The 14,346-nt window shown below is 35.0% G+C and overlaps 1 protein-coding gene across 1 annotated transcript; it reads left to right on the top strand.

Moving 5' to 3' along the window:
• Positions 1-12,182: 12,182 nt before the first annotated feature.
• On the top strand, positions 12,183-14,301 carry LOC143537741 (zinc-finger homeodomain protein 2-like). The gene is made up of 3 exons (XM_077031441.1): positions 12,183-12,609; positions 12,752-13,258; positions 13,756-14,301. The coding sequence occupies exons 2-3, from the start codon at positions 12,772-12,774 to the stop codon at positions 14,088-14,090; spliced, it is 822 nt and encodes a 273-aa protein (XP_076887556.1). The 5' UTR covers positions 12,183-12,609; positions 12,752-12,771; the 3' UTR covers positions 14,091-14,301.
• Positions 14,302-14,346: the final 45 nt, after the last annotated feature.

Here is a 14,346-nt window from a genome sequence, read left to right as displayed (position 1 = left end):
ACGAAATCGGTACCCTTAAGCAGTTTTGGAGCTTTAGTTACTGAACCGGCTTCAACCTCCATCTTTACCAGTTCTGTGATGTTTATTGAAGTCATAGTTGAAAGAAACAAGACTTAAACCTTTTTTTTTAAATAACCTTCTGTGAACAGTGAGCAAATAGCGAAGTTGATATAACTTCGCTAGTCTGACAACTTCGCCTGCTTCTTAACTTCACCTGCTTCTTAACTTCGCAGCAAATCAACTTCGCCAAACCTATATCTTCACTTAAACCCTATGTTTTGTGGCGGCAACTTCGCTTGATGAACAATGAGGTTTTGCAGGATTTGTTAGGTTGATTGCGATGGACGCGAGGGTGTTTTTAGGGTATATATGATGAGCCAAAAGACAAAAACGAGGTATTTCAACGTAAACTCGTTCCGGAATGGTCAAATGGAACGATTTTAACACCCGTGTGATAATCCCGAACCACACAATCACGAGCAAATGCTCTGATACTAATTGTAGGTTCCCAGCCGGATCTACACAGGAGTATCTCGTAACACGAGGGTGCGGAATCCCCACGTAATACGATACGAGTGTAAGATAAGCAATATGTTAAATAAGTAGGTAAACACACGAGATAATACTTGAGAACTTGATGTATCTCTATTGCCAACACGTGATGCACGCTGTCACCAAAAACACGTTCCGTAAAAAACAAAAAAAACTTATTTCTAAAACCCGAAGTTGAGGTTTATATAGACCTCGACAACTTCGCCTAACATGCTAGGCGAAGTTGTCATAACTTCGCTTGGTCCCCAAGTTCGCTTATACATACCAGCGAACTTACATAATCAACATTATTCGACACGTAACAACCAAACTAAACAATTACAGACACAGACAAAACACAAGATACTGAACTACTGACATTATGCACCAACAGACTCCCCCTTGGCAGTAGCTTCATATCTCTATCTTCATTCTCGGGTCGTTGGGTAAGGGGGGAGTCTGATACCAATTGTAGGTTCCCAGCCGGATCTACACAGGAGTATCTCGTAACATGAGGGTGCGGAATCCCCACGTAATACGATACGAGTGTAAGATAACAAATATGTTAAATAAGTAGGTAAACACACGAGATAATACTTGAGAACTTGATGTATCTCTATTGCCAACACGTGATGCACGCTGTCACCAAAAACACGTTCCGTAAAAAACAAAAAAAACTTATTTCTAAAACCCGAAGTTGTCATAACTTCGCTTGGTCCCCAAGTTCGCTTATACATACCAGCGAACTTACATAATCAACAGTATTCGACACGTAACAACCAAACTAAACAATTACAGACACAGACAAAACACAAGATACTGAACTACTGACATTATGCACCAACACATACCGATTGCGACAGCCCGAGGAAATGCAAGGGATACACGATGTATTCCATATCTCGAATCTGCGTAAATGTTTAGCCGATGAGTCCCTTTCGATGCCGTTAAAAGATGTTGAGATCAATGAAAACTTAAAATTCTTAGAACGACCAATCCAAATCGAAGATTCAAAATTTAAGAAACTTAAAAGACGAATTTTGAAAATCGTGAAAGTAAAATGGGATTCCTGGCGAGGACTCGAGTATACTTGGGAACTCGAGTCCGAAATGAGAAAGAAATACCCCCACTTATTCTCGTGAAGCAATCTCGATGACGATATTTATTTCAAAGTGGGGAGTATGTAACATCACGGGAATTTTGGGCCAAAAATGTCAAGTTTCCAAAGTTAAGGGATCAATTCTGCCAATTTCCAAACTCCAAGGGCTAAAATGAAATTTCTGTTTTCTTGTCTTATCGCGATACGCGACCGGACAAAGGATGAGCCCATCGCGTACCGCGATGGGGCTTGGTCAAAGTTTCTAGAAGAAGTCAACGGCGATACGCGATCGTCGTTGAGCCTACGTCATCGCATACCGCGATGACGTGGCCTGACACGCCTGACACCTTTTCACCACGTGTCCACACGTGGCACACCGGTCGCCACGTGTCCCGACACGTGGCCACACGTGGCATGTCGTCCGCCACGTGTTAACACATGGCACAACGTCTGCCACGTGGCGACACGTGGCAGACCTACATTGTGACGCATCTGGGCTACGCGAAGGGGTCCTTGGTACCCGTCGCGTACCTCGATGGGACATCAGATTTTGCTTATAAATAGCATCCTCGAGTCTTCATAACTCCACACCAAAATCTGCATACAATATTCTCTCTACACATCTCACTACACCTCGAGAATCGTACCCTCGCTCCACCTCGAAACCGTGCCCAAATCCTCGTTTTCCGTGCCCTACCTCGATAAGCGTGCCACTTCCCGACAATGAGTATATCAAAAAGGTGATCCCGTACCGACGTCCCGACGATCATCCCGAAGTGCGTGCCATGAAGAGTTGGTGTCTCGAGAAACGTGCCGAAGTGAAGTGGCGATCAAAGCGAGTGTTGAAAAGACTAAGCGGCGTAGAAGTGCTGCTCGAGTATCTAGAGAATTATAAGCCGAGTAAAGGCAAGTGTAATGCCTGACTAAAATAATAATAAAATATTATAAAGGCTTAATGCCCTAAGTCGGAATTATACTCGATGCTTATGAAAAGAAAATAAATAACAAAGAAAAGAAAAGAAAGAAATATAAAAGTGTGTGTATATATATGTGTGTGATTATATATATAATTCTTTGTTATGAATATTATTTAAGTAATAAGGCTATTCTTAAATAATGAAAGAAAAAGAATACGTTTCTTAGAAAAGAAGAAACGTTGGGTTTTTATAATAAACTAAAGGTTTATAAATATTGTTTTTAAAACTAAAGGTTTTAAAGTAAAAGATTATTGAACTAAAGGTTCATCGAGATAAATAAGACTAAAGGTCTTAAGCCGGATTGTATATCCGACTAATAAAAGTTATACTCGTACTTGTGACATTCGTCAATTTCAGGTTAACTCCGTTAACTCAACTCCGTCAATTCAAACTTAAAGATCATTGAATCTATAACGCACACCTCATTACATTTAAACTAGGGTTTAAATGACGCTTGAACAATTACTACATGTGTAGTCTTTCGGGAATTGCACCGAAACGCAAACGAGTTGACGCAAACAATTGGTGAGTAAACGAAAAACGTCAAAACAATAATTATGTGATAATTATGTGTTAACATATGTGTTACTTGATTGTATTATGTGTAATGCTAGACAAGAAACAAGAACTAGTTAATTAAGCAAGAAAAGTAACATTTGAAAGTTGAGGGACTTGAGTGTAATATATTGTTATTAAATAATATTAATCAAGAACCCTAGCCCTCCCTCTCTCTCTCTTCCCAAACCCGAAGGCAGCCCCCCCCCCCCCCCTCTCCTCACGATCGGCTCACACACACACATATCTCTTGGTTTTTGATCTTGTTTTTTCACAATTGAAGCATCCTACACCCGATTTTAGTCATCTACTACTTTCCTCTTGCTTATTTTTGTGCTTTTGAAGGTATAATTATAAACCCTAGAATCCGGAAATTATATATATGATGTTCATATGACTTGTTTTGATTAGATGATGGTTAATTATGTATTGATTGTTGATTTGATAACTAGAATTGATGTTATTGCATGTTAATTGCTTGTTTCTTTGATTTTGAGTTCAAGTAAAACCCTAATCATGTATGTGGTGTGTATTTGATGTGCATGGATAGTGATTATGGTGTCTAGAAGGTCATATGAACGGATTATGGTCCATAGATAGTTAATATGTTGAGTTTGGATGCAAACAGTTTCTGGACAGATTGAGTTATTGATGTTCAATTGACTGTAACGGGGTGTGAATATGAAAATTGGTTGAGATAATTGATACAACAGTGAACTAGGTTGAGTCTAGTTTCTAAAGAATATAAATTTGCAATTTTTGAACGTGTAAAAGTTAACTTTTATGATTTTACAAAAACGTTATGCAAATCTGAATTGTGAGACCTGCTGTTAGGTTGATTTGTAAATATTATATCTCATGAACTACAAGACCAAATGGGTTGGTTCCACTTCTGGAAGTTAACTTGCTGAGTTAAGAACCTAACCCAATTGGTCTTGAATTTGTTGGATTTTTCATTTAACAGGAATTTTAAATAACATTCTGTTGCGCATGAATTTGACTGTTGTGAGTTTGCTGTAATGTTTTGATCATTGTGAAAAATCTATGTGGAATAAAAATATAATAAAATATGTTCTGGAAACCTAACACATGTGTGCTTTTGTGACGATTTTTGATGAATTAATTGATGGGTTGTGATCCGTGAATTAGAGTAATCTTTACTAGTAGTAATCTGTCTCGGTAAAGCTAGTTGCTGAGTTAGGCGAAAGTACATGAAATATGTTGATAATCGATAATTGCTACGAGTTTGACCAAAATACCCTTGTGTTAGAACATTACTAGAAGTATGCTATGTTTATACATGATGCTTGGGAAGTTGTTTACACGTGTAACGTATCACAAATATACTTGTTAATTCAAACACGATTCACAAACGAAACACGAAACGTATCTTGTGCTTAGGAATTATGTGCCGGGTCTAGAGACTCGATAATAGTTCCGATACTTAGAAAAATCTCCTTGTTGTTATAGAACGCTAGTGAGAGTTTTCTGTGACGCGCATCACTTGGTGGTTTGTTTTTGGGAATTCTTCGCAAACAGTGAGTTTCACTTTCCCCTTTTAAACTTTTTAAACGCTTTTCACTTGGGGGGAGATAACATACTCCGAAAACGCTTTTAAGATTTTGTTAGTAAATTATATATCACTTGTAAAGGCTAAGTGGCAAACAAAACAATTGAAGTCCTACACATCGAACCGGTTAGTATTGGAAAATAGCGAGTCACTGTTGAGTAGTACTACTGGGTTTGACAAACCCCACCCAACGCTAAACTCGACTAGAGGTCGAGTGGGTGTAATTTTGGCTAACACATTACCATGGTCTGGATGACCTGGTGGCAAGGCACTTGATAAATAGTCAGCTTCGGTGTCGAACACTTAGTAATACTTGTTGTATAGGCTAGCTACCTATCGATATATAATTGATTTAACACTATCTGGTAACGCAAAACGCAAAACGCTGAACGCTGAACGCAAAACGCTAAACGCTTTATTTTATATAAACTTGTGAACTCACCAACCTCGTGTTGACACTTTTAGTTTGTTATTCTCAGGTAGCCGAGGCGGGCGCGCGGTATAGGATCATGCATTGTTGAAAACGCTTTTTTTTATGCAAACTGATTTTAAACTGTTGTCATTGGATTTTAAGTCGTCCTGCGTGACGCAACTTTTGTCTTTTGGTTTTTACGCTTCCGCACTTATTTTCATTTAAACGTTTTTATGGTTTGATTATAACTAATGATTCCGATCCTGTTAGTTCACTCCCTCTGACGGTAAAACTCCGTTAGTGGATTTTGAGGGTGTGACAGTACTATAGGTGCAAGATAGCAAGAGAAGGACTCAGGGACGGTGTGGGAAGCCGATCCTATTGAAAAGGTGAATACGCCCCACTTTTACAAACTTGTTTTCAAACAAATAAATGTGTTATGTGTAAAACTTTACATGAGGCCACATGTCTCTAAAAACATTATGAATAAGAGTAAAAGCCTAGCCCTCAGGTTGTAGTATACGTTTGTCTGGATCCTTACATATGTGGTTAAATGCGGTGGGCACATTGCACCACGCCTGGTCATGACCTCCAGCCACGATGGGCCGAACCAAAGTATGTTCGAGTGAGAATGATCTTGTGTATATTTATGGTACCTAAGTACGTCGAAACGCTGCGGTGTTTAGCTGGGATGACCTAGTGTAGAGACTCGAGTTTATAATGATGTTTTAAGTTTGTTATTCCAAAGCCAAGATGGGCCGAGGCTTGCGTAACCCTCGAGGGGTATCAAAGTAAAAGAAATTATTTTTGTGTCAGCATATTCACCAGCAAATGTTTGCTGACGTATTTTTATAACATTTTACAGGTAACCAAGAATAGAGCTTGAATGACGAAGGCTCAAGAATCCGATAGCTCGGATATTTTGTTGAACATTAAAATATGATGATTTTGTTAAACTTATAAACAAGTAAAATCCAAACGAGATTCTCGTCTCGTCTTTTGTAATGTAAATATTTAACTTTTAATCCACATGTTTTATAAAGTCTTCCGCTAATAACCCGTAACTCTGATTTATATACAAATGTGGTACCAACTATCAAGTCACACTCCTAGGCCTAAGATGGGGGTGTGACAATATGTATGTATGTATGTATGTGTGTGTGTGTGTGTGTGTGTGTGTGTGTGTGTGTGTGTGTGTCTATGTGCCTATGTATGTATATATGTATGTATGTATGTATGCATGCATGTATGCATGTATGTATGTATGTGCGTGCGTACGTACGTGCGTATGTATGTATGTATGTATGTATGTATGTATGTATGGGTTTATGCGTCTAGGTTTGATTAGTACCTTTGAAAAACTCGAGATTTAGGAGGTGATTTGGCTCAAACTTTGTTTGAAAATTAGAAATGTGTTTGTTAATTAGTAGGTATGTATCTTTCAGTTATGTTGGATAACCAAAAATAGAAGAAAGAAAATTAGTACAATTTTAATAGAGACATGGTAGATGCAATTTTGATTTTGAGGTCAAATTGATTGTTTGTTACATTGCAACCAGTTTTTAACAAGTTTTTGTGTCACTTTACTTGGCGTAGGCAATAAGTGAGGACAACATGAGAGATTAATCAACTTAACATTGTCATTAATAACAACTTAATACTCATTTTCTATATGTTACAATTTGCTTATGGATATGTCAAGCAGCTGAAAAAGAGGAAATGGGGCTGGCGCTTTGCGGTTGTGCATCGAGGATAACCACAAGGGTATGGAACTATATAAAATTGGGCTTGACTCGTTTATTATTTTATATATTATTCAATTACTTATTTTGTTATGTGTGTTAGGGGTGTTGTCCGGGTAGAATGTTTGGGTCGGGTTAATCGATTTAGTGCTTCACGGAATCTGACCTAAAGACGGAACCGTTTATGAATGGATTGTTCGAGTTTTAGGTTAAGCGGGCCAAGTTTAAACAAGTTGGGTTCTTTGTTGGTTTCAGGCCTATTATGCCCATTAGTTGTTGAACATTTTACTTTCTAATGGAACATTTTAGTTTGACCTCATCTCATTTAGTTTTATTGTAACTTATCATCTTATTATACAGATAATCGGTCTTCTATGGCTAATGATAGTGGAAGCATGGCCAAGTACATAAGAAATCATCAGCTGGTAATTTTTCACATTTTATCATTCAGAATTTGTAATCTTTTCATTGAGCTTTATTCTTGGCTAGAGATCAATTAGGTTTCATACATTTTTTTGTTTTAATTGTTGATTAAACGTACATCTAACTTTTTGATGCATTATGTGGATCAATATAGATAATCAACCCATCCTCATTAATAGTTTACATTAATGCCTACGTCATTCCATGCTTAAACTGAAATCAAGATTTTGGTACTTGATTTTTTGGATTTTGGTATTGATTTATATGTATATCTTTGTATGTGTTCAATACATTAACGTACATAATTTTGGTATTGTTAGATCCATCCAAAGAGGACCTACAACTTATGTTCTAATCATCTCTATGTCTAAACTTGGGTCAATCCATTAAATTTCTCGCCATCAAGAATCAAGTAAGCATTTTACCTCTAAACCATTTTATTTATATGATTATGTATGTATGCTCTTCATAACATATATAACTTTATTCATTTTATCGTATTAGATGGATGGTCGGTACTCGTGATCAAGAGAAGATTGTATCAACCTCATGTATGTATAAAACTCTATACTTTTTGTTATTTTGAGAACGCTTGTATAAGATGTATGTTCTTGTTGTCTTTTTATTATATTGATAAGTATTGTACTTTTATTAGTTTTGGCAATTTTGATAATTTGGTTGAAAAAACCTTATATATATATATATATATATATATATATAAATTTTGGTCAACCTATATCGAGGACATTTCATCGAGATAGGGTTAATTTAATATTTTTATTGTAAGACTATCTCGACGACAAGTCCTCGATATAGGATTAATTTTAAAAATAATTAAACTTTATCTCGACGACTTTTCCTCGAAATAAGGTGATTAAAAAATAATTAATCATTTTGTTAATCACGCTATCTCGAGGACATGTCGACGACAAATTTCAGCTATTACGACAATTATGCAACGACGACAGATATAGCGACGACAAGTGCCTTCGCTAAAGCCCCTGATTGTTGTAGTGAATGACCACGAACGATAGCTAGAACTCAGTCACTGTAGTTAACTTTTAATATACGTGCATGTTATTTGTGACGACAGAGTAAGCGTGAGATGCAATGGTGGCTATCCATACAAAGATCTGGCATCCAAGTGTTATATATTTATGTTATGTTTAAGTGAAAAAGGGCAAATTATGTTTGTGTTGAATGTTTAAGACAATTATTCCATTGCATTGATAATGTTTTCTCTAATTTAATTGTCCGTTAATAAATCCATCCACTATGAAGGGGTCTTAGACGACTCTCATTAGCAAACCAATAGCGGATTGTTTCACTATTAGGTAAAATAATAAAAAAAATCAAACAAATAGACAAACTAGTTTGCATCATCAAACCAATTTACAAACTAGTTCACTGCCACATGTTAAGATATCTATGGTCTTCTTTTTAATTTCTTATTTTTCTTTCACACTAATTTTTTTAAACTATAATATTTATTTTTTTGAATAACTTTTAATATTTAAGCTTTTTATAAAAAAAATCTAAGAACACAATCTTGTTCAGTTTGTAAAAAAATATATTTTTCAATATAAGATAAATATTAAACATTATCGATTTTTTTTATTTTTTTTAAATAAATCAGATATATATTGTTTATTTTAGATAAAAAAATATTTTTATACTTATAGTCACTTTTAATAAAAAGCAACAATTATAAATTATATTTATTTAATAAAAAAATAGGAAGGGTTGTTATGAGTGTAGAAAGTTTGTTGGATTGGGTTGGGTAAGTGGAAAAAACAAAGAATTTAGTTTTATAAGACTCTTCTTAGTGGATGAGAATGAGAACAAGATTGGAGAACGATTGAGGGAACCCCCCCCCCCCCCCCCCCCTCCCTCTAGTGGATCAAGATTAGGAAGGCCGAGAAACATTTCTCAGTGTAATATGTGGGGCCCACTCAATTTTATTAATTTTTTATTTATATATCCACTAAAATTGTGACACCTCACCCCTCAATCTCTCCTACACCACTACACTAATAAAATACAATTCATTTTCTTATTAACCAAGCGTAACATAAGACACTTCTCCCCCTATTATTACGCATCTTATAATAAAAGAAAAGTTTGGATTAATTTGTGAATAAAGTTTTCTTATCTCACTTTCAAATAAAATGTCACATCGAAGTACATGCAATTATGTTAGTTATACGTAAATTTCTGTTTCTCTCTCACGGGAAAAAGTATATAAATAATTGTTGATATCTATTTTATAAATATAAAATATGAAAAAGCTTCTGTACATAGTTACATACACAATAATGAACTTTCACAACAGTAATAAGAAAGTAATCAATTTTCTTAATTTAAATAGAATGTGCACTCACCCGAATTTAAATATATTAAAGTATCTCAACCTTTTAGAGTATAGATATAATCTTCACTTACTAGCTAGGTCGTATATATCATTATCAAAATTTGATTTAAATTAATCGTCTTATACGATATTTTTTTTAAAAAGCACGTTATCGTTCTTATATACTTGGACTATACATATAGACATGTATTTAAAAAAAAAATATGAACTTTAATTTAACAATAATGGATTTAAAGGAATAATATTATATATCAGTTTTTACAATATTAATTATCTAATATATTATATTTTAAAAGTTAATGATTGGTTGGTGTTACAGAGCATCTCTATGGCAAGCAACAGCTAGCAAGGCGATAGTAATTACCAATTACTGTTTATATGTTGCAGGTGATTGTTCACAGAATCACAGGCTACAGGTTACTGCATGTATTTTGTCACTTTGCGTGAGGCCACCCCTTCGTTAAAATCCAATAACTCTAGCTTTTGTCAAATTTTTATTTTTTTTCTAAACAGTCATTCATTAGTCACTGATATCAACCTCTATTTGACTGATTTTTTTTGAAAATTATCGTTTGTTTTTTGTGTCTCGTTTTCGTTTACATCGTTAAGTTATAAACGTCTTTTTAAGAAGTGAAATAAATGGGTTCGGTTACTTGTCAGCTTTGTGAGGATTTCACCGAAGATGCTATGTACCCATTAGTGTGTCGCAAAACTCCTGGTGCAAATTATCTCCTCTCTACGCTTTTATTAATTCGTTTTAACGATTCACAAAATAACCCCACTTTGCTATAAAAAGAAGAAGGTTTTACAAGGTATAATCATGATGGCTTGTTGGTATCTATGAAAACAAGGCAATTTTTCAGTTCTAAAGCTGCTGAAAAAGTGAAATATTAAAAATGTAACGTCATTTAATATTTCACTCTTCTAGCAACTTTTGTTATAAATTGGAAGAACAGATCTTTGTTTTTTAGTTATAAATTAGAAAGATTTTGTATTTGTTTTGAAACAAATTTGTTTTGAAACAAATACAAAACCTTGAAACAAGTTGAAAAGAGATGATTATATTCCGAAGATGATGTAAAGGAATGGTGGGGTCAAATCAAACATGTAAAAGATAACTAATGAATATATAGATATATTTTTTAATCATTATAATATCCTTTAAATGTATTCTAGTGTATAAAATAATTCGTAAACCAAAAGATAATGCAATAATAAAAAAGAAATATATATGTGACTTAAAATCAAAAAGGGCTTAGCGTAAAAATGGAGTGTCAAAGGGGTCAAGTAGGAAGGGTTAAAAGGGTCCAATAATGACGTTTATTTGTTGGAACGGGACCAATTTTGCAGGGAGTGGGGGAAGATAATCAACGTGACTTTAATTTGTCACTTCTTTATGGAACTGATATTGTTCCGTAACTCATCAGATTCAAAATTTTAAAATCAATATTCGATTATTAGAATTTGGATTCAATTCGGTTTAAATTTTGGTTTTTTTAGTTCGACTTTAATAGCAAACAACCTAACTGATATTGACTGCGTATTTTGCATTGCAATTTTCATACAATTTATTTGGTTTTGTTAGTGAATGCCATGATATAATTATGAAAGTTAATCATATATACTTTAATGATTAATATTAACGCATGCAGTGGAGCAATTCATAAGTAGTTATAGAAATCACTAGCTAGTTACTTAACGTTGTATGCATGGTAGATATTAGTAATTCATTTGGTTATCTCATTCTCGTATATAAACATACTTTCTATAATAACATAACCTAAAGTCCTAAATAAGATTTATTTTTATGTAATCTTTTTTAGAACAAATGATTTCATATATATGACCCCAATAACTTTGTGTTGGCTCAAATTCCTTCCTCGGGCAACATCTTATTCACCCAAAGAACTCCTTTAGAACTCATCTTTTCGATCTGTATAGCACCCACTCGGACTTTAATAGCTCCTCAATGACTAACTATATGGTCAGGATCAGGGGTGGCTTGTGGGACGGCGAAAACAAGTCAAGGCTTTAAGCCTATGCTTAATTAAGGCCCCCAAGTCTAAAAAAACACTATATATAGATATATTATAATGGATAAAGTACACTTAAAGTAATGTATTGGTGTTGTGGTAAGCTTTGTTGTTACTAAAGTATAAGTTAATAGTTCAAAAATTGTAATAAGAAAATTTTATTTTATTAATAGTTGTCATGAAAAGGTCTCAAACTCATGTTTTGATTTAGGACTCCACATTCGTTGAGCCGGCACTGGTCAGGATTATGAGATAGGTGTTCAAGTAGGATATTTTGGTGTTTTTAACCTCAATCACTTTATGCTCACCAGAATCGATCTTCAACGGAGAGCTCATGTGTGTTCTAAGAACACGAATTGAAACATTGAATATAAATTTGTGCTGATAAAAAATCATGAACTCGAAATGATGAGCTAAAATTCAGCCATACATCACGTACGATTTTTTCAAGTATCTAACAAATAAATAAATAAACAAACGTATCTAGTATAAGATCCTAATTAAGCCACTACTAGGACGAGACAATGACAAACGTTTCATCAATCCTAGAAAACCGAGACAATAACAAACCTTTCCTCTATCCCAGAAATCTCGATCTCCGAAAATAGAGACACTGTTCCCGCCAAGAGTTCAGAATCCATATTAATTTTTCCAAAATGCAAAGAAAACAAAACAACAAAACTCATATTCAAGTGTCATGTTATGTCATCTCTTGGTCTTGGGCTGTTTCCCACTCCCTCTCTCTCCCCCCTCACCTCCCCATCTTTACTTTTTAGCTTCATTTCAAGCAACCAAGCTGTCCCTTGTTGGAACCTCTGAAACACTCACTGTGTATATAGTAAACCCTAATTCTGCCTTTCACAACCTTATTATATGTGCTACTAGCTTCTCATGAGGTACTATACTTCTTCTTTAATTTTAAACTACCATATATAATTCTTTCTTCACAAATATTTCTTAAATAATTAGCTATATTCAATTTTAGGGTTTCCATCTATATTAATTTTAGTTATTAATTCATGTAGCATGTTTTTCTAGGGTTTAATCAAGAAACATTAATGGCTACAAGTGACACAAACAAAGAGATAAGAGCACAAACATCTTCACACCCATACAACAACCACCACCACTTGATTCATGACTCCTCTGAACAACCAATGGAATATGGATCCGACCCAGATCGGTTTACCGGATCTGGAGCTTCGGTTACACCGATTTCGGTCGGATCTAGGCTCTTAAAGTCACCAACACCCGCGGCAAGGTACCACGAGTGCTTAAAGAACCACGCCGCAAACATCGGTGGCAATGTCACCGATGGATGCGGCGAGTTCATGCCGTCTGGCAACGATGGAACCCTAGAAGCTTTTAAATGTGCTGCTTGTAATTGTCACCGTAACTTCCACCGTAAAGAAACCATTGGACACTTTCTTCAGCTTCCTCCTGCGTTACCATCACCTTCACCGCCGTTCAACTACCACCATCACCACCACCACCAACCCAACTGGCCAGCATCCTCCATCAATGCTCCTGCTGGTGGATCTACATGTAAAGACTCATTATATCTAAATATAATATATTTCATATCTTTTTTTTACAAATCCAACATGTAGATTAATATTACTATGTTATTTGTTAATAGACATGACATGTTATCAAAGATTATTTATTACCCTTTAATTACAAAATTCTTAATAAATTTTATCATTAGACGTTGTCAGATGTATCCACACACCGTCTGACATCTGACCTCACACTGTATACAGACGGCCGTCTAGAAATACAAGTTACGTCATTTCTGACATAAATAACAAACGATTGTCGTATATGTAAACTAAACGGGTGTAATTTAACATGGACGACCGTCTAGTCTACGCATAGAGTATCTACGCGTAGAGTGGGACAATAATTTGTTTTTCCTTAATGAGTTACCTATGTATTAAAAGTTGCATACTTAGCTAGTGGCTTTAGAAATATACCTGATTATTATAAGCTATGATAATTTAAAAACATATGATATGATATGATATGAAATTTTATTACAGATCCGCCACTGAATGCTTCCCCCGTGAAAACTGGAGTTGGGGGAAGCGGTGCGGCAACTGAATCGTCTAGTGAGGAGTTGCCATTCACAGTGGGGGCGCCATACGGGGTGACAAAAAAGCGGTTTAGAACGAAATTTACGCAGGATCAGAAGGATAAAATGCTTGAATTTGCGGAAAAAGTAGGGTGGAGGATACCAAGAGAAGATGATCCAGAGGTTCAAAGATTTTGTGCAGGAGTTGGAGTTAAAAGACAAGTTCTCAAAGTCTGGATGCATAATAATAAAGCCATTTCTGGGAAGAAGCATGTTCACGATTCCAATGAAACCATTGAATGATTGCATCGTACTATCTGGTTAGAATGCAGTAGAATGTTGTAATGTTGTGGTTTTCATTGTGTTTTTTTTTTTTTTTTACTTTTATTAATGTTTTGTTGGTGATCTTTGTTAAGTTCCATTATTTGGGGAGTTCAATATGAATTCTAGATATATTTTGTTTAATTAAGTTAATTCAAGAGCATGATTTAGTTACTAATTATTTGATAGAATAAGTTACAATTAGATCGTTACAATCCAATGTATCTATAATATATAT

The sequence above is a fragment of the Bidens hawaiensis genome, unplaced genomic scaffold (assembly GCF_021521415.1).
Source record: "Bidens hawaiensis isolate Kalapana, Puna unplaced genomic scaffold, B.hawaiensis_p1.1 tig00011343_1, whole genome shotgun sequence".
NCBI lineage: Eukaryota > Viridiplantae > Streptophyta > Magnoliopsida > Asterales > Asteraceae > Bidens > Bidens hawaiensis.
Note: the sequence above shows the minus strand (reverse complement) of the source record. Positions and strands in the feature narration are given on the sequence as shown.

Bases quoted from the DNA above. Each gene is read 5' to 3' on its own strand.
- LOC143537741 (XM_077031441.1), top strand. From the start codon at position 12,772: ATGGCTACAAGTGACACAAACAAAGAGATAAGAGCACAAACATCTTCA. The intron at 13,259-13,755 runs GTAAAGACTCAT...ATTTTATTACAG, and splicing joins TCCTGCTGGTGGATCTACAT to ATCCGCCACTGAATGCTTCC.